The following is a 26771-nucleotide window of genomic DNA, read 5'->3' on the forward strand; positions in this document are numbered from 1 at the left end:
GCTAACAAGTAGTAGACCCAGGATTCAAATTTGAACTGCCTAGTTCTACTCACACTGTTAATATTTCACAGTATAGGTAGAATAGGGTCAAGGAGAGTCTCATTTTGAAGCCATGGGAGATTTTTAAATCTAGGAAATTGTGTGAAATTAGTTTGTTTTGTTTTGTTTTGTTTTTTAGGAATACTAATTTGATGGTAGTGTTGGATGCATCAATGTGAGGAAAGATTAAGAAGGGGACCAGATAGAAAGCTGTTTTAATCTAAATGTGTAGTTCTTAATGCCTGGATGTTTGAGGCTAGTTTTGTGGGGTTTGAACACTATCAACGAACGTCCTGTTCAGAGGAGAATCCCAGAACACAGAGGAGAAAATGACCACAATGGGGCAGCTGAGCTCTTAGGACACAGGAAGCCAGCCTCTACCTGGAGTAGACATTCGTAGTGGTATTTACACCACCAGACTCGGTCCCTGAAACTCCAGGTTTTACTGAATCACCTCTAGCCTGCCCTTAACCTAGCCTCTCTGGTGGATCCTCTCCCTGCGTTCTCACTGGGTGAGATTGATTATTCCCATTATGTCAGGTACTCTGTGCACATCCAGGTCAGTCTGACCCCACTCTCTTCCCCCTCGCTCCCAATGCCTGACCAGGCCTTCCTCCTCTTAGCCCTCTACTCCTGACTCCTTCGTCCCATGTCCACTAGGCATTGTGTTCTGTCAGTGCCATCCCTTAGCTATCTCCAGAATCTTATCTCCCTCTTTAGTTACGGTTCTTCTACCCTGGTTCATGTCCTTGTTCTCTCCTACCTGGACTCGTGTAAGCAACTTCTTCAGCAAGCTTCCCACTGCTACCAGATGTGTCCACAGGGACATGGTCAGATCATTTCTCTATTCAGAATCTTTTATTCTAAAATATTGAGGGTCTGTTTTGTGTGCCAGGAGCTGAGGGTATAGAGCAGCGAACAAACAACATCCCATCGTTATGGAGCTTACATTCTAAGGACAGGAAACGAACAAATATGTGGTATGTCAGGTGGTGATAAGTTCAGGTGAGAATAAAGCTGGGTGAAGAGAAAGGGAAAGTGGATTCTGGGTGTAATTTTTCTCTTTATCTGACTTCAGGAAGCAGTGAAGTTTGGTGAAAGAACTGGTTTTTGGTAATCAGGCTGATCCAATGTTGGGATCTCACCTATCAATTATTTGGTGCAACTTTTGACAAGTTAATTCTCCTCTTTGAGTCTGTTTGTACAAAATGTCTTAGCAAGGTACAAAATTGGCTTAACAATACCTGCTTTATTAGTTGTAAGGTATTAAATGAGTTAATGCATGTAACTTGCCTAGCAGTTGGGGGCACATGTTAAATGCCCAGCAGACATTCTCTTTTAAAGGTTTCCATCCAAATTGGCTGCCCTTTCTGAGAGGAAAACCCTGGTTTTTGAGTAACATTTAAAATAATGTTAGAGTAATATATGCTTCTTTTGGAAAATTAGGAAACAAAAATATAAAAAGGAAAATAAACATTTATTGAGGAAACTGGGTGGCTTAGTCGGTTAAGGATCTGACTCTTGATTTCAGCTCAAGTCATGATCTCATGGTTGTGACCTCGAGCCCTGTGTCAGGCTCCTCACCGATGGTGTGGAGCCTGCGTGGGATTCTCTCTCACCCTCTCTCTGTACCCCTCCCCTTCTCACACTCTCTCTCTCTCTCTCTTTCTCAAAAGAAATAAACCTTAAAAAATTTACTGAAATGCCACCATCCAGAAATAATTCATTAAAATTTTGGTGTCTTTTTTTTTAATGCTTATTTATTTTGAGAGAGAGAGAGAGAAAACGGGGAGGGGCAGAGAGCAAGGGAAAGAGAGAATGCCAAGCAGTCCCCTAGCCTTCAGCACAGAGCCCCCAACTCGATCTTGTGAATCAGTGAGATCATAACCTGAGCTGAAATTGTGACCTGACCTGAAATCAAGAGTCAGATACTTAACCCACTGAGCCACCCAGGCACTCCTTTTGGTGTCTTTTTTGATCTTTATTTCTATTAATAGTTTTAGGCAATACTACTAATAGAGTTTTTGATCTCTTACTATATTATCAGGCACTGTTCTAAGAACCTAATAGGAATTATCTTTTTAATCCTTATGAAGTAAGTAGTAGTACTATTATCATTTCACAAAGGAAGAAAATGAAACTTAGAGAGTAAAAAAAAGAAACAAAAAAGAAAACTTCAAGCTTATAAGCTTATCAGTGGAAAGGCTGGGATTTATATAGAAGTGTATTATTATTATATTATTTAGTAGTTGTTCTAGAAATTGGAATCATACTGTTTTAAATCTTTTAATCTGTACTTTTTATATCCTGTAAATGTCTTCAGTGAGGAGGGCTTTTAATGACTCTGTTGTATTTTGTCATACAAATTTAATATAGTTTATTACCCAGGATGACAGTTGTGATGTTTCTGATTTTTCACTATTACAATTAATGTAGTGGCAAAGAGAATGCCTGACAGGTTTTTATTGCTGCTTCTGATTATTTCCATAGTCTGCATTCCTGTAGTAGAATTGCTAATTCAGAGAGTATGCACACTTAAAAAAAATGTTTGTTTATTTTTGAGAGGAGCGGGGAGGGGCAGAGAGAGAGGGAGACACAGAATCCCAAAGCAGGCTCCAGGCTCTGAGCTATCAGCACCGAGCCTGATGCAGGGCTTGAACCCACGGACCCCGAGATCATGACCCAAGCCGAAGTCGGTTGCTTAACCGACTGAGCCACTCAGGTACCCCAGAGAGTATGCACATTTTTAAAGTTTCTGGTACATACTACTAGATTGCCCTCCAGAATACACCCCTATCTCCACTCTGTCCCTCACCCCACCCATTTCCCTTAATCTCTTAATAGTGCTGGGATTCTCATTTTAAGAAATCTGTACTAAATTGTGAGGTGAAAAAAATACCGTATTTGAATCCTATTTCATCTTTGTATTTAGTAGGGACTCATGCAGTACTTGTTTGATGAGTTTTGGATTCCGTATTTTTCCCCTATCTTGTTGACAACCTTTTAGAATTTGTGACTTCTAACCGAAGAGGCCAAGAAAACCACAACATTGAGCATTGGGTATGAGAGTCTCTTGGTACCAAGTGAGCCTCTCCTATAGGTAAAAGGCACGAATGTTGTGGCTCCTTAATATTTTGCTGTTTGGGAGGCTTTGTGCACCTGAATAAGGATAATTTCTAGGTTCTTGGCTGTGGATCAATGTTGAAATAATGGCATAAGTGAGCAGATGAGCAGTATGGTGTATGTTGTGTTGTGTTCTCTAGCCAGCACCTGTCTCTGCAGCTAGATTGTGCGTTCCTTGAAGGCAGGCATTGTGTATTTTATTCACACGTTGAGAAAACTATTAGTATAATCACTGAAAAAAATCACTTGTTTGTAGAGTAGTTTTAGTCTAATAAATTTAAATGTAAGTCAAATCTCATTTTCTACTTTTTTAATTTCTATTTTTTAACATTTATTTATCTTTGAGAGACAGAGAAAGACAGAGTGTGAGTGGGGGAAGGGCAGAGAGAGAGGGAGACAGAATCTGAAGCAGGCTCCAGGCTCTGAGCTGTCAACAATGAGCCAGACGCAGGGCTCGAACCCACGAACTGTGACATCATGACCTGAGCCGAAGTTGGATGCTTAACCTACTGAGCCACCCAGGCACCTCTCATTTTCTACTTTTTAAAAATCAGAATCAGATGTTTCACTATAAAAACAGCCTTGCAAACATTTGTTACAAATTTATCCAATGCCTAATACTATATTTGGCTGAAATTATAGTCTTGTTGGAGAATGCTATACAGAAACGCAGAGGAGTGTAGGCGAAAGACAATATGCATTGTGTGTAAGATTTTGGAAGAGAGTTAAGATGCCGTGGAGAGTAAAAAAAGTAAAGACCCCAGTGGGAATGTTGGTCAATAACATTTTAATGAAGCAAGTATAGGGTCTCAATCTGGGCCTTAAGGAAATGTCTGCTTTTCATTTGCAGAGATGTAGGGACTCTTGGCTGGGGAAGCAGCAAGCAGAAGTCTAGAGCCAGGAATGAGAAAGGGGAGGATGGGAAGGAGACCTGCCAAGTGACACAGATTTTGTTTTAATGAGAAATCAGGTTGGATATTAAAGTCGGCCAGTTTGGGGGAGGAAGGTGTGGAATACCCAGCTGAAAGAGTTTCAATTTAATCTGTTTCCTGTTACAAGTTCCTAATCAGGAGGCAGTTTTAACTAGCAGTTACTGTTCACTTGCTTTGGGCAAACAACTGTTAAGGGCTTAAACCCAGGTGTTCTGATTCCACAAAGAAAATAGATTGTCTGGAGGCTTAGCAAAGATGGGATTGAATAGGTCTTGGTGCTGGAAGGCGCCTCATAGTCAGGGTCAGAAGCATTTGAGGCAAACAGCCAAGATGCCCAAGCCCCATTCTCCTATTTGTTCAACCAGTGCAGACTAGATATCTTGAAAGTTCCTTCCAGATCTAAAATCCAGTGATTGGGCTTCAGTAGAAGCTGTGCAAGGTGAGAAGTTTAAGAGGAAAAGCGTCTAGACAAGTTTCAAGTCTTGGAAGATAGTGGCGCCATTGACTGAAAAGGGGAAGTTAGAAAGGGATGCAGACGTTTTTTCTGTTTTATCTTTTTAATACTTGCTTTTTTTTTTTTTTTTTTTGTAGGCAGGATAGGATTAGTTTGGTTTTAGGCAAATAGAATGCTCCTATGGGCAGCTAAAAATATAGGAATTAATCCTGGGTGAGTGGCTAAAGTTGGTAATGCAGTTGGGGAGTCATCAGCTTAAAGGGACATTTTGAACCTGTGAGTAAAAAAATCTATAAAAAGTGCTGAGAGGGGCACGTGTGGGGATCAGTCAGTTAAGCTTCTGACTCTTGATTTTGGCTCAGGTTGTGATCTCATGGTCATGGGATTGAGCCCCATGTCGGGCTTTGTGCTGAGCCTGCTTAAGATTCTCCCTCTCCCTCGGCCCCTCCCCCTCCTCCCACATGCTTGCTCTCTTTCTCTCATCTCCCTCTGTGAAAAGAAAAAAGTGCTCAGAAACACTGGGACCAAGTGGAGGAAGAGGAAAGAGAAAACTGGTAGAAACTAGAAGAGCACAATGACACAAAAACAAAGGAAGTGAAAGTTTCAAGAAAACAGGTTGTGGTGGCAAGTACCTTGAAAGTGAGCACGAGTGCAAGCCACTCATGACTTTGACCTGCAGTGTCATTGGTAGTATCCCCGGGGAGTTGTGGAAGCAGCAGCAAATTGAGGTCAAAATTGTATGTAACTGCAGGTGACTAAGCAGAGGCAATTTCTCCGCCACAAGAGTAATTGCAAAAGGTATCACAGTACAGTTGAATTTGGAAATGAAGTGAGGTCAAGTGAAAGGAGAGTGTGTGCGCTTTTCCCCTTAAATACAAAAGATGTGAGTGTGGAAGTCAAGCAGTAACCGGAGCTCCTCTCTCACCCTGCACGAGGGATTGGTGGCAGAATGAGGCTGGTAGGATATGGGGCGGGCCGGTGATACGGTTACAGGCGTTTCATTACTAGAGTGGAAACCATGTGCCTTTCCTAGTATATTGATGAAACAGGAACCTGTCAGTAGAGTCGTGCAGAACGAGGGCTGCCCCAGATACCGGTATTGGGGCAGATTGTATTTGTCCAAAGGTGGCCACCCCAGTATACATCCTGCCCCATTTGCTTTTCTCTGATTGCAAAGCTGGCATTCTTCTGTCAAGCTGGGATCCTTTCCCTTGAACCTGGGCAGACCTTTGTAACTGCCTCACCTGCCAGAGTGAGGGGGAAATGACACTGCTTGACTCCTGAAGCTCAGGTCCTAAAGGACAACCAGCACAGCTTCTGCCTGTATCTCTCTGACCCAGGACACAAGGCTTGGGGGTCCTGAGCTAACATGGGAAGAGTGCAGCTGTACTGAAGCCGCGAGGGAGACATGTGGACAGACGGCATAGACACCGAGGAGCACATGTTCTTGCCACCCCAGACATGGTGGAGCAGGGACCAGCCGTCTCCTCCGTGTTCGGCACAATTTCCCGACCCACAGAGTCCACGAGCATAATAACTGGTTGTTTTACACCTCTAAGTTTTGGGACGGTTGTTACACAACCACCGTAACTGGAACAGATGCCAATTCAGAGTCTGTCAGCGTGATCTGAGAAGAAAGGAGAAATCAGAAGGCTGCTTGGTGGGTGTTGCAGCTCCAATTATCCTACAACTTGTTGGTGTAGCTGAATGGAAGATTCTGCGAAACTCAAAATCCCTAATGGCTGAGATACTCCTTCCTCCAACTTTACTGATAAACTTGGTGAGATGTGGATGAGAAAACTTTGTGATTTTTATAGACATCTGGATGTATTGCCTTTAGCCCTAGAGGTTGGATGGGAGGGTGGGCCCTTCCATATGGTGGAACAGACTGGAACCTTATATGGGAGAGGCTCAGCTAGCAATGACAGGGTTAGTGTTTGCCTGGCTTCAGAAACAAACTAGGTTAGTTCTGACAGTGTCAGCTTTTTATTTATAATGAATGGAAGACTCTGGTTTCAAAAGCTTTGATGACTTCATTTTTGCCCCAAAAATACATTCTTCAAAGATACAGACTGTGTTTTCACTTTTGACAGTTATTTACCTCTAGTTCCCTGGGCATTGAGGTGGATTACAGCAAAGGACCTTCATTCTGGTGTTCTTGGAATTTAATCCACTAGGATATGACAAGTCCCATGATTTTGATTGACCATTTGGTGGACAGCGATGGGGAAGAGCTTCATCCCTAGCATTTTCCAACACTGTGACTCTCATTGCCCATGAAATGTGTAAGACAGAACCGACTTTGGAAACATCTGCAACAGATGTGGCAGCAGAAAATCGGCTTGACTGTTGTGGAGACCTTCTCTGGGTCAAGAGCTAAACCTGTAATTCCTAGGAAAATAATTAGCGAGTTTTTGGTGAAACGGTGCCAGACATGATTCCCAGTGCTGTTGGTGAGCAGATTGTTATTAACCAGGAAGTTTGCTAAGCCAAAGAGCTCCAAAAATTCAGGGTATACCTGGCCCCTCATGGAAAGTTCTGGGTGTCAGACTTCAGTTGTCCCCATCACACAGTTGAAAGAAAAACCTCAAATAGATAAACCAGACTTTACAGGAAAAAGATAGCAATATTTTGTGATTTTGACCTTTTTGGAGACCATAGACAAAAGTGATCGCTGTTGCCTGAGAAGTCAGCAGCTGCTGCTGTTTGGTCAGGGTGCCGTGTTCCTCACAGGGTGAAGTGCTCCTCACGGGGTGTGGTGCTCCTCCCAGGGTGCCATGTTCACATGGGCTGTGCTGGACTTGTGTGTGTGTGGGGGGGGAAGTACCTAACTAGTCAGTTCTTAGAGAAACAGATCCTCCCCCCCCCTTGCTGAGAAAGGAATGTGAAGAAAACTCAGTGGGCTCTCTTCTTTTTCGTTAAAACCCTCACAGATCTGAAGCAGGTGACGTTGCTATATACTCCTCTTTTTTTCTCTCTCTCTCCTCTGTTAATTGATTTACTGGGGATGCCTAGTGATTTTAAGTATTCAGCTCCAGATATTTACAAATGGTTGTTAATTGAGTTGTGTCACTAGAGTCTTGCACATTTATTGGGTGTGTCTTGTGGCTCTTGAAACCGTTCAGAAATCCCAAGTTCTTTGGAAAATTCTGGTTACCATTAATATTTGGCGTAAAAAAGAATTTGTGCCACATGTTGTTTTCTACTCTCCTTTCAGGCCTTCTTTTCCAGGCTGATGCTAAGCTGAAATGAAGTTGGGAGATGTTTTAAACTTTGAGTGACCCCTCTAGCTGCTGTTAAAATGGGATTCCTTGACACACGGCAGGTTCTGGCTTTTCAAGATTTGAACCATTGCCGATAGTTCCCATTTTTGTAATTCTTTGAAACGTGTGTCTTAGAAATGCAGTCTAATGCCTACTTTGCCTTTCTTTTGTCTGTGCCACTAACTGATAGCTAAAGATGAAACTTACTGAAAAACAAGAGATTGAGAGTGGAATAAGCCAGGTGACCAGTTGGGCCTGTGGGGTGTTGGATGTTATCCTGGAATTGCTTTCTGGCATTTTTCTGTTTCCTGCCATTTCTTTGATTACTTCTTCAGAACATGCTTAAGAGCTCCCTGATTTCACTCTGTGCTGCTAGGATTGAATCCATGCATGTGCCCCGCCTCCCCTCAAGTCTATCAGTGTCTTAAGAGTTATGGTTATGAAAGTGTGGTCCTTGAATCTCAAGGGGTTCTTGCCCCTCTCACAGAAGAGTCCCTTGGCTTAAAATGCTTTTCGTAATAAAACTCAGGTGTTGTTTGTTTTTTCCATTGTACTCACATTTACACCAATGGTGCAGAAACCTGTGGCAGATAAAACTGTTGATCCTGTCACGTAAACCCAGGCCCTACACCGGACTGGTACTCGTTGTGTTCCTCCCTCACAGTGGGGGGGTGGAGGGGGAGGTCATGTACCCTTAAGAATGCCCTTCCTGAAACAGTAAAAATTGTTAGTTGTATCAAATCTATCCTTGAAGACCTTTCTTTCTTTCTCTCTCTCTCTCTCTCTTTCTCTCTCTCTCTCTCTCTCTCTCTTTCTTTCTTTCTTTCTTTCTTTCTTTCTTTCTTTCTTTCTTTCTTTCTTTCTTATGTTTGTTTTTGAGAGAGAGAGATGGAGCATGAATGGGAGAGGGGCAGAGAGAGAGGGAGACACAGAATCCAAAGCAGGTTCTGGGCTCCGAGCTGTCTGCCCAGAGCCCATTGTGGGGCTCGAACTCACGGACGGTGAGATCAAGACCTGAGCTGAAGTCAGACGCTTAACCGACTGAGCCACCCAGGTGCCCCAAGACCCTTCTTTTTTAAAAGTTATGATTTACCTACAGTAAAACTGACCCTAATTTTTAGTGTACAGTTTTTCAAGATTTGACAAACTGATACAGTCGTGTGTAACCACCGTCTCACAAATAAGGTATGGGACCGATACATCTCCCCTAAAAAGTTTCTCTGCAAGTTTACTCCTTGGTGAGTCACAGATAGAAACTACAGCAGGTGAGGGGTGCTTGGGTGGCTCAGTGGGTTAAGCGTGCAACTTCGGCTCAGGTCATGATCTCACAGTTTGTGGGTGGGGGCTCTGTGCTGACAGCTCAGAGCCTGGAGCCTGCTTTGGATTCTGTCTCCCTCTCTCTGCCCCTCCCCCACTCGCACTCTGTCTCTCTCTCTCTCTCTCAAAAATGAATAAACATTAAAAAATTAAAAAAAAAAAACAGCAGGTGAGTTGTTGCACAAAGGAAGTATTTGCATCAAAGAAGGAGTTCACAGGGAATAACTTCTAAAACTGTGACTCCCCAAACACGTATGGATGCGTTCCTCTTACTTAGGGTTAGGATGAATATTTAAAAAGGGGAGCCTTGTCATCAAATGTGGAGGTGGGTGTAAGGTGCCTGCACCATAAGAAAACCTGCCTGTGTGAGCTTCGTATGTTATGTAAATGAGGCTTGTGCTCCTCCTCGTTGGGGGATTGGGGGAGGTTTTAGCGTTATAATGAGGGAAAGGGAGTTGTAGGTCATTCTGGAGGTCACTCCACTCTCCATCTTCCATCTTCCCCAGGCTTGAGTCAGCGGGGGTCACACTCAAACTGGTCTGGGCGCTCTGGGCTGGCCGGAGGTTTTGTCAGGGCAGGTGCTACTGCCTGAGTTGCTGTTGCTTGGGTGTTTTCAATTTTTGGCAGTGACGACTAAAGCTGCTCTAAGAATTTGCAGGTGGTTGTGTGAACGTAAGTTTTCATGTCACCTAGAAGTGAGATTGTTGGGTTATATGGTAAACGTATGTTTAATTTTAAGACACAGCCACACTATTTTACAAAGTTGCTGTGCCATTTTGCATTCCCTTGAGAAATGCAGGAGAATCCCGGCTACTCCGCTGCCCGGTCAGCATTTGGGCATCCTCGGTTTGTTTTAGGCCATGTGTAGTGGTATCTCACTGTGCATTTAATTTGCATGTCTCTAATGACTAATGGTATTGGACGTTTTATGTTCTTAAGCTGTCATCTGTATGTCATCTTTGGGGAAAGCACTATTCACATCTTTTGCCCGTTTCCCTTTTACTGTTTTTTCTTTTAAGTTTTTACTTATTTGAGAGAGAGAGAGAAAGCATAAGGTGGGGAGGGGCAAGAGAGAGGGAGAGAGAGAGAGAATCCCAAGCAGGCTCCACACTGTCAGCACAGAGCCCGATTCAGGGCTCGCGCTCACCTGCTGCGAGATCATGACCTGAACTGAAGTCAGATGTTTACCTGACTGAGGCGCCCCCCCCCCCCCCACCAGTCGCCCCTGCCCATTCCCCGCCCCCCATTTCTTTCTGGGTTTTGTTGTTGTTTGTTTGTTTGTTTGTGTTTTTGAGAGAATGAGCTCCATTGGGGGAGAGGGGCAGAGGGAGAAAAAGAGAGAATCTTAAAGAAGGCTCCACGTTCAGTGTGGAACCTGGCTTGGGGCTTGGGATCATGACCTGACCCTGAAATCAAGAGTTGGATGCTCAGCTGACTGAGCCACCCAGGTGCCTCTTTCCCTCCATTTCTTTAAAATGTCTTTTAAGTTTATTTATTTTGAGACAGCATGTGCAGGAGGAGCAGAGAGAGAGGAAAAGAGAATCCCAAACAGAGCTCTCGACACATGGGGCTCGATCTCCCAAACCCCCAAACCGTGAGATCATGACCTGAGCCAAAAGATGGACAGTTAACCGACTGAGCCACTCAGGCACCATACTCCCAGTTCTTAGTTGGGTTTGTTTTCTTATTAAGTTTTGAGAGTTTTTTAAAAATTATATTCTAGATAAAAGACATTGATCAGATATATAATTCATGAACATTTTCTCCCAGTCTTAGTACACATTTTTAAAAAATTTAATGTTTATTTTTTGAGAGAGAGACAGAGACAGAACATGAGCAGGGGAGGAGCAGAGAGAGGGAGACACAAAATCTGAAGCAGGCTCCAGGCTCTGAGCTGTCAGCACAGAGCCCAATGCGGGTCTCGAACCCACGAATCGTGAGATTATGACCTGAGCTGAAGTTGCTTAACTGACTGAGCCACCCAGGCATCCCCTTAGTACACATTTTGACATTCTGTGTGGCAAAATGAGAGTGTGCCAAAGCACTTTTGCTATATTGTGAATGAAATAAGATGGCTATCTCCAGGAAAAATAATTTGTGATTGAGTTGCAAGCTGAAATAGCTCGTTTTTTCCCTTCACAGATCCCATTTTTACTTGAAAGAATGCCTGGCAAACTTGTTATTGGAACTTGCATATGTTCTCAAATTTCAAAATTAAAAATACTTGAGATATTTTCTCAGAAATGAATGAAGTGAACCTGTCACTTAACAGAAAACAATTGACAGTATTTTCAATGATCATAAAATTAGAGCCTTTGTTTAAAAACAGAATTTTGGAAAACTTCTCTCAAGTACTATCACCTTACATATTCCCAGTAATGAAGTTTTTCTGATGATGTTGGTGGTGATATTATATGATTTTGGATAGTGTATAATGGAAAGACTCAGCATTTTCAAGACCTGTGATACTCAGTAAACTAGTATTTTCCAGATGACCAGTACATGTGATAAAATTAGACATGGGTGGGGGCGCCTGGGTGGCTCAGTCGGTTAAGCGTCCGACTTCAGCTCAGGTCACGATCTCACGGTCCATGAGTTCGAGCCCCGCGTCGGGCTCTGGGCTGATGGCTCAGAGCCTGGAGCCTGCTTCCGGTTCTGTGTCTCCCTCTCTCTCTGCCCCTCCCCTGTTCATGCTCTGTTTCTGTCTCAAAAATAAATAAACGTTAAAAAAAATTAAAAAAAAATTAGACATGGGTGGGTGAAAGATCCATTCAAAATACAAGGTAGGGCAATGGATTGTAATACATGAGAGTTCAAAAAGTCTTTGATACAGTTTCAGGTTCCACATTGCAACTAACCTTTAAGAAGCGGCCGTTTTGTTGAGTTTTGGTATAGTGGCAAAAAGGAATATCCACAATTATCTAAAAAGACTGTTAAAATACTCCTCCCTTTTCCATCTGTCTATCTGCATGAGGCTGGGCTTTCCTCATATACTTCAACAAAACATGTTGACAGACTGAATGTAGAAGCAGATAGGAGAATCTAGCTGTCTTCTGTTAAACCAGATATTAAAGAGATTTGCAAACATATGAAAGAGTGTGGATTTTTAAGATGTTATTTTTTTGTAAAAACATTATGTTAACATGTAGTAAGTTCATTGTCATGTTTTGATTACTTGATACTTTTTTAAACATGTTTGGATTTCTAATATGGTAAGTGGCAGTAGATAAATAACCCACATCAATTTAAGTTTTGGGGGTCTTCAGTAATTTTGAAGAGTGCAAAGAAACCCTGAGATCAGAAAAGTATATGAATGTTTAGTTAAGATAATTTAATTCAAGCATCATGGTTGTGTTCTGGTGATGGAGAATGAGGGATGCCCTGGCCTGAGGCTTCTGTGGTTTAAGGCTTCTAGTTCTCAAAAAGTAATTTATGTTTACTTTACAGAAGTGGTAATTTTATATTCTTTAAAATGAGATGTCATTATAGATACCTCTTTAAACTCTGTCTTTTATTATCATAGATGATACTCAATACTTACAAATAAACCAATTACCTCGGACTATGGGAAGGTGTGTACCTCCTTCTCTACCAGATCAGCCAGAAACCTTACTAAAAATTTAAAAGTGGATTTATATGTCAGTTAGTCCTTCCCCATTTTATGTTAGTTTCTCATTAGCACTGCAAGTATAAGGCTGATAGGGGAGGAACAATGAGAGAACTCTGCTAACTCATAAACTGGGTGCTGAGCTTACCTGAGGAGATTCACTGTTGGCCATATAGCTCATTGGTGTATTCAGCCTGGCCCAATAGCTGTATTCTGTGTTTAACACTCAGCGTTCTAGCTCTCATGAGTGGTCTCAAACCAAAATATTATTGTTATGCACCTTTCTTCATTTTGTAAGTGTTTTGTCTTCTGGTACTTGAAATGTCAGAGGGAATAGGATGCATGCAGTTTCTGTCTTAAAGCTACAGGTAGCAAACACCCTGAGTGTGCACCCAGAAGAATTGGTTAAGAAGTCATAGAAGGATCAAAACAGGTCTCATAGTTTGGGTGCATGAAGATTATAATCTTTGTACGCAATAGACCATATGATAGTAAAATGATTCCTTTTTGGCTTTTATAAGCAATAGTATTCAATTACAACATTTAAATTGTAGATATTGGGGGCACCTGGGTGGCTCAGTTGGTTAAGTGTCCGACTCTTGATTTTGGCTCAGGTCATGATCTCCCATTTCATGAGTTCGAGCCCCACATTGGACTCTGTGCTGACAGTGCAGAGCCTGCTTAGGATTCTCTCTCTCTGCCCCTCTCCCTCCCTTCCTCCCTCTCTCTCTTTCTTTCTCTCTCTCAATAAATAAACATAAAAAAATAAATTATGGGTGTTGGCCCATTGGTAGGGGGCAAAGTTTTGCCTTTTTTTTTTTAATGTTTATTTATTTTTGAGGGAGGGTGGACAGAGGATCCGAAATGGGCTCCATGTTGACAGCAGAGACCCTGATGTGGAGCTCGAACTCCCCAACCACAAGATGATGACCAGAGCCGGAGTCAGACACTCAACTGACTGAGCCATCTGGGCACCCCAATTTTTTGTTTGTTTTTTTCTTTTCTAGGTCTATCTGTACCTCCCAAAAGTTATATAGTGTCATTTTTACCACACCAATATAGAATGCTGCCTCAAAAGTGGTTGGTCTTTTTTAAAATGTGTATCACATTTATTTATTTATTTATTTATTTATTTATCTATTTATTTTCCCAAGTTTTTTTTTTTTTTTTTTTAATTTTTTTTTTTTCAACGTTTTTTATTTATGTTTGGGACAGAGAGAGACAGAGCATGAACGGGGGAGGGGCAGAGAGAGAGGGAGACACAGAATCGGAAACAGGCTCCAGGCTCCAGGCTCCGAGCCATCAGCCCAGAGCCTGACGCGGGGCTCGAACTCACGGACCGCGAGATCGTGACCTGGCTGAAGTCGGACGCTTAACCGACTGCGCCACCCAGGCGCCCCTCCCAAGTTTTTATTTAAATTTCAGTTAACATACAATATAATATTAGTTTCAGGTATAGAATTTAGTAATTCAACACTTGCATACCACACCTGGTGCTCATCACAACAAGTGGCCTCCTTAATTCCAACATCACCTACTCAACCCACCTCCTCCAACTGCACCCCATCATCTCCCCTCTGGTAACAACCATCAATTTGTTCTCTACACTTAAGAGTCTGTTTCTTGGTTTTCCTCTCTTTCTCCCGCCGTGTTCATTTGTTTTGTTTCTTAAATTCCACATAAGTGTGAAATCATATGGTATTTGTCTCTCTGACTGACTTACTTCACATAGCATAATACTTTTTAGCTCCATCCACATCAAATGTCAAGATTTCATTCTTTTTTACTCCACCATATCCTCTTCTTTTTTTTTTAATCTTTATTTTTGAGAGAGAGAGAGAGAGAGAGAGAGAGAGAGGGACAGAGTGGAAGCTGGGGAGGAACAGAGAGAGAGAGAGAGACATGAATCTGAAGCAGGCTCCAGGGCCTGAGCTGACAGCACAGAGCCCGACATGGGGCTTGAACTCATGAACCACGAGTTCACAACCTGAGCCAAAGTCAGACGCTTAACCGACTGAGCCACCCCAGTGCCCCTATTCCACCACATCTTTGTTACCCATTCATCAGTTGATTGACATTTGGGCTCTTTCCATAATTTGGCTGTTGTTGATAATGCTGCTATAAACATTGGGGTGCAGGTATTGCTTCAAGTTAGTATTCTTATATCCTTTGGGTAAATAACTAGTGTCATTGCTGATGGTAGGGTAGTTCTATTTTTAACTTTTTCAGGAATTTCCATATTGTTTTCCACCAACAGTATAAGAGGGCTCCCCTTTCTCTGCATCATCACTTACACCTGTTTTTTTCTGTGTTGTTAATTTTAGCCATTATGATTGGTGTGAGGTGATATCTCATTGTAGTTTTGATTTGTATTTCCATGATGTTGAGCATCTTTTCATGTGTCTGTTAGCCATCTGTATGTTTTCTTTGGAAAAATTTCTATTCATGTCTTCTGCTGTCAGCACAGAGCCTGATGTGAGGCTGGATCTCACATACCTTGAGATCATGACCTGAGCTGAAATCAAGAGTTGGACACTTAACCACCTGAGCCACCCAGGCACCTCCCTTCTGCCCATTTCTTAACTGGATTATTTGTTTTTTGGATGTTGAATTTGATAAGTTCTTTACAGATTTTGGGTACTAACCCTTTATCAGATACGTCATTTGCAAATGTCTTCTCCCATTTTGAAGGTTGCTTTTTAGTTTTGTTGTTTCCTTCACTGTGTGGAAGCTTTTTATCTTGATGAGGTCCCAATAGTTCATATTTGCTTTTCTTTCCCTTGCCTCTGGAACAAGTAAGAAGTTGCTCCAGCGGCCAAGGTCAAAGACGTTGCTGCTTCTGTTCTCCTCTAGGATTTTGAGGGTTTCCTGTCTCACATTTAGCTCTTTCATCCATTTTGAATTTATTTTTGTGTATGGTGTAAGAAAGTGGTCCAGTTTCATTCTTTTGCATGTTGCTGTCTGGTTTTCCCAGCACCATTTATTGAAGAGACTGTCTTTTTTCCATCGGATATTCTTTCCTGCTTTGTCAAAGATTAGTTGACCATATAGTTGAGTGCATTTCTGGGTTTTCTGTTCTATTCCACTGATCTGTGTGTCTGTTTTTATGCCAGTACCATACTGTCTTGATGACTACAGCTTTGTAATACAGCTTGAAGTCCGGAATTGCGAGGCTTCCAGCTTTGCTTTCTCTTTTTTAAGATTACTTTGGCTATGCAGGATCTTTTGCGGTCCCATTCAAATTTTAGGATTGTTCTAGCTCTGTGAAAAAGGCTGTTGATATTTTGATAGGGGTTGCATTAAATGTGTAGGTTCGGTGGTATAGACATTTTAACAGTATTTGTTCTTCTAACCCATGAGCATGGAAGGTGGGGGGAAGTTTTTAAAACCTTGTGACTCTATCTAAGTTGAAAGCATGCTAGATCATAACACTTAATGACCTGGTTTCCCTCTCTAAACGAGAAACACACTCACCTGCTATATGTATATTGTATACATGTATATATTTAAAGGTAATAATATTAGGAAGTCCAGTGAGATTTTGGATTTAAAAATGTCTCAGATTAAAAGACAATCTCCTAAATGGGAGAAGATATTTGCAGATGATATCTCTGATACAGGGTTAGTATCCAAAATATATAAAGAACTGATATAGCTCAACACTCAAAAAACAAATAATCCGACTTAAAAAATGGGCAGAAGACATGAGCAGGCATTTCTCCAAAGCAGACATATGGATGGCCAACAAATACATGAAAAGGTGCTCAACATCACTCATCGTCAGGGAAATGCAAATCAAGACTACAATGAGATATCACCTCACACCTATCAGAATGGCTAAATTAAAATACTTACCTTCAGATTAAAATACTTACCTTCAGGGGTGCCTGGGTGGCTCAGTCGGGTAAGCGTCTGACTTCCACTGAGGTCATGATCTCATGGTTCGTGGGTTCAAGCCCCGCATTGGGCTCTGTGCTGACAGCTCAGAGCCTGGAGCCTGCTTCAGATTTTGTGTCTCCCTCTCTCTCTGCTCCTCCCCCACTTGCTGTCTCTCTCGCTCTCTCTCTCTCTCTCTCAAAAATAAAGATTAAAAAAAATTTTTTTAAATACTTACCTTCAAAAAGACTAGCTGTGTGAGTAACCCTTCCTCCACCCTTTTTACCCTCATTTTTCCTCCATGCAGGAAAAGGGAAGCTGTGTTAGGACTTGTTCATATGAATATAAAATATCACACCAAATGGCAGCATGTGTGAATGTTAATGGCACTTTAGCTAATTTGTAGGATTGCTTCTTACAGGATTTTTAAGTATAGTCCATTGAGAGAAAAATTACATTTTGTCCTTCTCTAATCAACTTGATATAACTACTTAAATAATGGCTGTTTGATCCCCAAATCAGCTGAGAACATAATACTAGGACTGGTATCTTTAAAGGTTCGAACTTTGATATTTGTTCATGAGGAGCCTTCTGTAAAGAGCTAAAAATACTTTTAGGAGTGGTAGGTGCTGAAGATGGTACATGATCACAGGCGTCAACTTAAAGTCAAGCAGTAGTAACTTGTTCATGGAATGTGCTGTCTCTGATTTCTGCCCTTTCCCTTCACCTTGATTACAGAGAGGTACAGAAAGCAGTCAACACTGCCCAGGGCTTGTTTCAGAGATGGACAGAGCTCCTCCAGGACCCCTCCACAGCAACAAGGGAAGAAATCGACTGGACCACCAACGAGCTGAGAAACAACCTCCGGAGCATAGAGTGGGATCTGGAGGACCTCGACGAGACCATCAATATCCTTCTCTATGGTGCCTGTGCCTCTGGGATGGACAGAAAAATGAACACATTTTTGTCCAGATGTCTCAAGTACATAGATTAGATATTTCCTTTTCTAGTCGATTGATGTTGCTCTTCTTTGTACCATGATACACTCAAAATAGTTGCCTAGTGAGCTAAGGTTTAGGGGCCACGTTCTTCTACGGTGCATGATAAGTCAGGCAGTGTGGAGACAGTGTAGCGCAGTGGTTATAAGCTCAGACCCTGGAGTCAGATTGTGTGTTCAAGCCCTAACTATACCAGTTACTATCTGTTTGACTTGGAGCGTTGTTCTCTGCTTCAGTTTCCTCTTCAGTAGAAAGTTAGGATAATAGTAGTGCCTAGCTCGTAGGATTGTTGGAAGTGTAGCAGGTAGAGTATGGTGCCTGACGCACAGTGAGCTTCTGTGTTAGCGGTCATTATTACATAGAGGTGTATACAGGGCCAGTGTTATACGTTGTTGATTAGAAATCAAAAGAAGATCCTTTTGTGGATTGTCTTCTTCCAATTCAGGAGGTGATGCTAGAATGCCAGTGTCCATCGGAGAAGCATTCTAAACCATCCAGTTGCATTTGGTAAAAGCAGATCTGTTACATTTAAGTCGTGCTGTTGATGTTAAAGAAGTGCACTGACCTGACTGACGAACCAGAGAACTGTAAAAGCTGAACTATGTGGCCTTTTCTCAGGTGGAAAAATTCTAGCCAATCAAAAACGTTGACGGTATGCCAGCTGCACGTTCTCAGTTCTCTTTTGTTCTTTCAGTAACTGTGACCTAGGAAACCAGCTTTCGTCAGAATCACTCCATAGCATGGGTTCATGTGCAGTTGATGTGTGGACTGCATAATTTATATGTATTTCTGTTAACCATAATGACCCTGGGTGCCTTTTAAATTACTATTTTTTAAGTTTATTTATTGATTTTTGAGAGAGCGAGTGTGTGCACAAGCAAGGGAGGGGGGCACAAGCAAGGGAGAGAGAGGACGAGAAAATCCCAAGCAGGCTCTGCACTGTCAGTGCAGAGCCCTATGTGGGGCTCAAACCCACGAACCATGAGATCATGACCTGAGCTGAGGTCAAGAGTCGGTTGCTTAACCGACTGAGCCACCCAGGCGTCCTCTTTTTAAATTATTTTTAAAAAACAAGCATGTTCTTTAAAATTAGTGGAACAAAATATGTGACAGGATGGGATCAAAAGCACAGATACAGGAATATCCGTCTTCCCTTGAGATGGAAGAAGACAATATTGGGGAGACAGAAATTACGAGAGAAAGAGGAGATACTGTGGGTTCGGTTCTAGATCACCACAATCAAGTGAGTATCGCAATAAAGCAAGTCAAGTGAAGTTTTGGGGTTTCTCTGTGCATAGAAGTGATGTCTACACTAGACTGTACTCTGTTAAGTGTGCAATAGGATGTTGTCTAAAAACAGTGTATATACTTTAATTTAAAAATACTTTATTGCTGGGGTGCCTGGCTGACTCAGTTGGTAAAGCACGTGTCTCTTGATCTCGGGATTGTAAATTTGGGCCCCATGTTGGGTGTAGAGATTACTTAAAAATAAAATCTTTAACATAAAAATATTGCTGAAAAATCCTAGTCATCATCTGAGCTTTCAGTGAGTTACAACCACAGATCACCATAACCAATATAACAGTGAAAAGGCTTGAAATATTGCTAGAATTATCAAAAGGTGACACAGAGACACAAAGGGAACAAATGCTGTTGGAAAAATGGTACCAATAGACTTGCTTGACACTGGGTTGCCACAAACCTTCAATTGGTAAAAAACACAGTGTCTACTAAGTGCAGTAAAACAAAGCACAATAAAATGAAGTATGCGGTTTTCATCACTCATTCAGCAAGTAATCCCTGAGTGTGCCATGTATTTTGTTAGTTACTGGGATGGGACTGATGAGCAGAACAGTGTACTGGCCCTCATGGAATTTATGGTGGGGAGTAGTGAGGAGCTCTGGGGACAGGGGAACAGACATTAATCAGAATAACACAAATGTCTATTTGCAAACTGTAAGAGAAAAGTACAGAGAGCCATGTGAGTGTCTGACATGGGGCAGCAGGACCAGGCTGGGGGTGAGGAGATCAGGGGAAGCTTCACTGAAGAAGTCTCTATCTCTAGATTCGTAAGCAGGGTTAGCTTCTTGCCATAAGAGGAATGGTTTGGAATAGCACATGAAACAGGTTTTCAGAGCTGTCATGGGAAAGGTGATCTGGAGTCAGAAAAGAATAGATACAAAGTGCTGGCAGGTCTCTGGAAGAGCCCAGCTCAGCTGTGGTCAGACAGCCATGGATTTATGGTGAACCCAGTCAGCAGTCTTAACCTGGAGGGTCTTCTCCACTTTGAGGCACGGAGATCCTCATAGCTGTGGGAAGAGAGTTTGAGAATGATGTGCGTCAAGGTGCCTGTGTGTTCAGAGACATCGAGCCAGATTTTATTGCTTGCCTGTGAGAGATTCTGTGGTTTAACATGATGTCGTTTGGTAGACTTTTGATGATGAAATTGCTTTACCTTGACTCTTTGACCCACGCATAGTTGAAGCAAACCCTAGAAAATTCAACCTTGATGCGACTGAATTGAGTATAAGAAAAACCTTCATCACAAGCACTCGGCAAGTTGTCAGGGTAAGGAATATGAGCTTACTGTGTTATTTGTGCAAGAAATAGCCAAACTGCTTTTCTTAATTGTAAACTAATAGGTCGACTCTGAAACCACTTTTTAGTATGAATTAAATGCCGCTTTCCATCATAATTTCTCTGATCCAAAGAAAGAAATTTGTTTCTAGTATTGTCAGGCTTATTTCTTGGAGCAAAATGGAGAGAGTAGATGCCTGCCCCTGGGGAAGTTACTTTAAGGGTGTCCTACTTGGCCATAGCTCTCATTCCTCCAAACCAGTTCTCTTGTTTCCTCATTATTTCTTGCTCTACTGCGTTTTTGGACAAAAGGAAGAATTACCATTGTAGAAACCATTTGGTTCCTTGATGGATTGGTAATCACTTTGCATTGTGCAGAGTGACTCTTACCAGGTTTGGATAGCGGCCTCTTCCACCATCTGAATTGCTTCTGGAACTTTTGCAACCCGTGTTACTGACATTTCCATATACAACTGCTTGACAGCCTTTCGGGAGCTGTCCTGAGCAAGCATCCATCAAGAGTGTTAAAAGCTAGTCCAAGTTGAACAAATCTTTAGTCTCAAATTACATAGCTAATAATCTATTGTTAAAAAAAAACCTAAGAGAAAATATCATTTAAGTCAAATCCTGTATCCTTGAGATATGTTTGTATTTGAAACTATATGGCTAAGCCGTTTGATTAGCATAACTAGATGTAAGAGAACCAGCTGTCTTTAACATATGTACTAGAAAGCAGCTTCCTTGAATAAAAATACTTGGGATCATACCAGCGCTAACATATGGCTTTTTAAGAGTCATCTTAGGCAGGAACCTTGGTATGTGTTTGCCAAAAACTTTATGTCATGTGATTTCCTTTTGAGATTATTTCAGATGGTAGGTTATCACTGAACTTTAACTATTCTTGTTTCTTCTTTTATTCATTAGTTGCCTTTCTATATACATATATCTAAATTATTTTTAAATAAGGCCATACTTTAATGGGCCTCATATTTTTGGACCTGGGTGCCCCATCTATATACACTGAGCATTTGAATTAGACACTCTTAATTTCTAGCCGGTTCAGAACACTGTTCTAATCAGGAAGCCTTTTATTCCAATAAGGTAAATCTCCAATTACTTATTTGATACATACGGTTTGCTTTTCTATTTTTTGTAATAGATTTTCTGAAAGACACTTCTGTAGATGTTAGTATTTTTTTTTTTTTTAATTTTTTTTTTTTAACATTTTTTTTTTTTAATTTTTTTTTTTTCAACGTTTTTTATTTATTTTTGGGACAGAGAGAGACAGAGCATGAACGGGGGAGGGGCAGAGAGAGAGAGGGAGACACAGAATCGGAAACAGGCTCCAGGCTCCGAGCCATCAGCCCAGAGCCTGACGCGGGGCTCGAACTCACGGACCGCGAGATCGTGACCTGGCTGAAGTCGGACGCTTAACCGACTGCGCCACCCAGGCGCCCCTTAACATTTATTTTTGAGACAGAGAGACAGAGCATGAACGGGGGAGGGTCAGAGAGAGGGAGACACAGAATCTGAAACAGGCTCCAGGCTCCGAGCTGTGAGCACAGAGCCCGGCGCGGGGCTCGAACTCACAGACCGCGAGATCATGACCTGAGCTGAAGTCGGCCGCTTAACCGACTGAGCCACCCAGGCACCCCTGATGTTAGTATTTAAATGGTGCCTTGCAGTGAAGCATATATCCCTGACCTTAATCATTATATTTGTTCTTTCTGCAAAATAGTACTACTTGTAAGTTTTGCAAATTGAAATTCAGAGGTAAGTATATTGAAAGTTAAGTTAATTGGTATAACTGGAAGTAGAAACTGACGTTCATTTTGAAAAGCTTTTTAAAGTGTATTCTTTGATAGAACTGTTTAAAATCAAGTCCATATTTCATAATGCTGCAGCCTTTCTAGGGTTGAGGTCTAAATCATACTCCACTGTATCATCCAACTGAGTATTGTAGAGTTTTTAGTCATTCTTGTTTTAATTGTGACTCCTTTTTGGAAAGCTGTTACTGTTTGCTAGTTGTAGGTTAACAGTACCTAATTGAGCTTTTGTTGATCTCATTTTAATAAATTCTAATTGAAATCCTTCAGAAGAGAAGGACATAGTAATGAGGCTTACTTGAATTTTTTTTCTTAAAGCACCGTGTGTTGATTGAATATTATTGCATTTGGGGGGCGCCTGGGTGGCTCAGTCGGTTAAGCATCTAACTTCAGCTCGGGTCATGATCTCGCGGTTTGTGAGCTCGAGCCCCATGTCAGGCTTTGTGCTGACGGCTCAGAGCGTGGAGCCTGCTTCAGATTCTGTGTCTCCTTCTCTTTCTGCCCCTCCCCAACTTGTGCTCTGTGTCTCTCTGTCTATCAAAAATAAATAAATGTAAAAAAATTTTTTTAATTAAAAAAATATTATTGCATTTGGCTAAGCAGTATTTGCAGGGTTTTTTTTTTTTTATGTTTATTTATTTATTTTGAGAGAAAGAGAAAGTGAGTGCATGCAAGGGAGGGGCAGAGAGAGAGAGGGAGAGAGAGAATCCCAACCAGGCTTCTCGCTGACACAGGGTTCCATCCCATGAACCGTGAGATCATGACCTGAGCTGAGATTAAGTAAGAGACACTTACCCTACTGAGTCTCTAGTTAAGCAGTATTTATATACTGAGATCTCCGGGTTCTAGTTGGAGGAGGTAGAGTAGGATCAGAGAGTTAGGAGATTTTGGAAAAGAAACCTACGACCAAGCTCAGGTTTGGGATGTGTATATCACAAGCTTACATAAAGTCCTCTGTTAACCTGTTACCTGTTATCAGTACGTTTTTGTTTCTTTGCTCCAAAAGGAGTACATTTTGATCCACAGCTTTCTCATTCTTAGGCAGGAGAGTTGGTAACACATTGTACATTTGTGTGTGTGGTTGTTCTGTCTGAAGAATTACATCTTTCCCTCATTTTTCCTTGCAATTCATGTCCATTGGCTTTGCTTTTAGAAGCATCCCTGGTTTAGGGGCGCCTGGGTGGCTCAGTCGGTTAAGCGTCCGACTTCGGCTCAGGTCATGATCTCTCAGTCTGTGAGTTCGAGCCCCGCGTCGGGCTCTGTGCTGACAGCTCAGAGCCTGGAGCCTGTTTCAGATTCTGTGTCTCCCTCTCTCTGACCCTCCCCTGTTCATGCTCTGTCTCTCTCTGTCTCAAAAATAAATAAACGTTAAAAAAAAAAAAATTTTTTTTTTAAAAAGAAAAAGAAGCATCCCTGGTTTCAAGAGTCTTGTTTGTGTGTTTTCCCAAGTGTCTTTGAAGTTTATGTAGTTTTTACTAAGTTTTGCTGGCAGTTTTTATTGAAGAGAGCAAAAATATTTTTTTGTGTGTGTAAATAGCCTTTGATATTTTTGAAGTAATCATTTTTACATTTGTGGGGTCACCTACACATCGGAGATCTTGCATGTGAAATCTTTGTGTTGTGGAAATATGTTCCAGAAGTGACTTTATCTTAACTTAGTAGCAGAAGGTTTCGAAGTATATGGCAGAGGCACAGGGAATGAACTGTGAGGAGACCTGAGTTCTAGGCTCATTTGTGACCTTAATAAATTTTCATCATGGCAAGTGATTTAGCCTCTCTGGCTCTATGTTTTCTTTATCAATTAAATGGTCCTCACAGACATTCTCTTTAACTTTCAAAGATGATGAGAACTGTACCCCTTGCGAAAAAAAATCCAACTTGTTCCAACCCAAGAATTGTTTCCATTTCATTGTAAGTCAAGATAGACATGTTTAACCAAAAAGGGGGAGGTGTACAATGTGGACAGAGATGACGTTGGGATGTGTGACCTCTGAGTGCTGAGTACTGGGATGTATGGTGTCCCATTCACTCATTTTGGAAGACACCATGAAATGGGAACAGGAGCATAAGTAACTAGGACATTTATTGTATTGTGGGTTTTTTTGTTTTTGTTTTTTTGTGTTTTTTTGACAGACAAACCAAATTGTATTGGTATTAGCTGCTTCTGGACTGCTGGTTCTAAACTTCATGTGTTAGAAAGAAGATGACTGATTACCTTTTTGCCTGATAGGTTGTTACAGAATGCTTAACAGTGTTCAGTGACTTAGCTTAAAATTCCAAATCCTAGTAAGGAGGCTGGTGGCTGATAACTTTTAACGGACGTAGAAACAAATGGCGACTAGAAGTGAAAGCCTGGCTGTTTTACCTGCTGTCGTGGCCACACAGGACACACGCTGCACAGCCATTGGAAGAGTCACTCGCCATCACGGCTAACGGCCCCTCCACATATATTTTAGTAAGCAGACACTTTAAAAACCTGGAGCTTTTAAATACGTATTTCATTAAAGTAATGCATGTTCATGAAGGAAAATTAGAAAAGTTTATAAGAGGAAAAAATAGAAAAAAGAAATCTAAGCTCCAAATAATGAACACAACCTTTGCTATATTTTCTCATGGTGATTTTCTTCTCAGTGTATGATAGTTGTATTTTTACAATTGTGATCATAGTGTTAAGCCATCATAAGCATTTTGTATTTTAATTTTTAAAATTAAAAGCAATTCATACTTGCTATTTTTAAAATGCAAATAATTTTGCTGGATGAGAAAGGTAAAAAATGCCCCTTCATTCTGTCATTCCACTCCCTGGAAATCATCACTATTAACAGTTTTACATATTTCCTCTAGTCATTATATGACATTGAAATAGACTCTTTTAAAAAAAAATTTTTTTTTAAATGTTTGTTTATTTTTGAGAGAGACAGACAAAGTGTGAATGGGGGAGGGGCAGAGAGAAAGGGAGACAGAATCCCGAGCAGGCTCTAGGCTCTGAGCAAGCTGTCAGCACAGAGCCCAACATGGGGCTCGAACTCACAAGCCATAAGATCATGACCCAAGCTGAAGTTGGACACTCAACCAACTGAGCCACCCAGGCACCCCTGAAATAGACTCTTAAAAGAAATGGCACATTTGTCTGAGTTTACTCTAAGTTACTATTCTCTTCTTGGGACGTGCTGCTTTTTTCTATTTTTCTTTCCTATTATAAATAGCATTGCAGTGTACATCTTTGCTTTTTTTCTGGTATATGTTTTATACTGTTCTTTTTTTAAGATTTTATTTTTAAGTAATCCCCACACCCACCATGGGGCTCTAACAACCCTGAGATCAAGAGTTGCATGCTCTACTGACTGAGCCAGCCAGGCGCCCCTTTTATATTGTTTTCTTAAAATAAATCCTAATAATGGAATTGCTAGGTCAAGGCCGTGAATATTTGACACAAATATCAAGGCTCCTGTTACAAAATGTCAAGTTTTTTCAGTTAGTCCAGTTTACTTTCCAGCCATTGTTACAGAGCAGCAGTTTTTTTTGTTTGTTTGTTTGTTTGTTTTTTACATTTTTATTGAAGTACAAAAATAGAGAAAAGTGCATGTATCCCAGGTACACAGCTTGAAGAGTTTGTAAACTGGTGACAGCCATGGAAGCATTCCAGAGCATTCCCAGCACCCCTAGAAGCCTCCTTGTGCGCCTTTACGGTCTTTACTTCCCTGTTCACTGTGCTGACTTCTTTTTTTTTTTCTTTTCATTTTTTTAATGTTTATTTTTGAGAGACAGAGCACGAACAGGGGAGGGGGCAGAGAGAGAGGGAGACACAGAATCGGAAGCAGGCTCCAGGCTCTGAGGTGTCAGCACAGAGCCTGACGCGGGGCTCAAACTCACAAACTGTGAGATCACGACCCGAGCTGAAGTTGGATACTTAACCAACTAAGCCGCCCAGGCGCCCCACGCTGTCCTGACTTCTAACAGCAAAAACACGTTCTACAGATAAAGTTCAAGGTTTAATTGAACTTCAGTTATTTTTTCCATACATGTTTGGATACATGTTGATATTTTCATTATTTCTTTATACAAGTAATGTTCACTATTTTTTTTTAACTATTATAAAATGTATTAAGTGCATTTTTAAAGCATATATTATCCCACCAGTGAACATTTAACACCACCCCAGGTGACTCACTCAGGTAAATCTCACACATTTAAGAAACATGGCTTATACCACTGAATTCCGCTTGTTTTAAATAAGCCAATATCTGTATGTTCATGGTGAGTGCTTTTTTTTTTTTTTTAACTAAGTATATTTTTCTCAGTTTCTATGGGTGACCATTTTTTAAATTTTTTTAATTTGTATTTTTGAGGTTTGTGAACACCGAAATAGGTAGAGAATTCTAGAATTTCTGGGTCAACTGGACCCTAGACAGAACACCCCTTGGATGTGCTACCTACCCAGTGTCATTTCCAAGGGCTCACATATCCTCTTGTTGAAGGCCCCCAACAGAGGGGGTTTGCTCCTTCTGGATGCACCTGTAGATGGGCAGCACTGGGAGGGACATAGTGACAGGTTATAGTAAAATGATCTCTTTACCTTTGCTCTGCTGGATTAATAACATTTTTTTCTACAGAATACCCAAAGTGATCTTCTAAAACATGAACCAGAATACTCCATGGCCATGCTTTAAATACTTTAATGCTTCTCATTTGCCTTTGCATGGGGGCCTGCAATCTATGACCCATGAGATCTAAGAACAGTTCTACATTTTTTAAAGTA

At 41.3% G+C, this 26771-nt stretch overlaps 1 protein-coding gene across 2 annotated transcripts in view; it reads left to right on the plus strand.

Moving 5' to 3' along the window:
* Positions 1–26771, plus strand: part of STX6 (syntaxin 6) — a 47039-nt gene that overhangs the window by 3826 nt on the left and 16442 nt on the right. For both annotated transcript variants that reach the window (XM_058702405.1, XM_058702404.1), the window contains exons 2-3: positions 17350–17519; positions 20083–20177. In XM_058702405.1, coding sequence (XP_058558388.1) covers positions 17350–17519; positions 20083–20177 — 265 coding nt within the window. The remainder of the gene's footprint in view (positions 1–17349; positions 17520–20082; positions 20178–26771) is intronic.

The sequence above is a fragment of the Neofelis nebulosa genome, chromosome 15, assembly GCF_028018385.1.
Source record: "Neofelis nebulosa isolate mNeoNeb1 chromosome 15, mNeoNeb1.pri, whole genome shotgun sequence".
Classification (NCBI taxonomy): domain Eukaryota; kingdom Metazoa; phylum Chordata; class Mammalia; order Carnivora; family Felidae; genus Neofelis; species Neofelis nebulosa.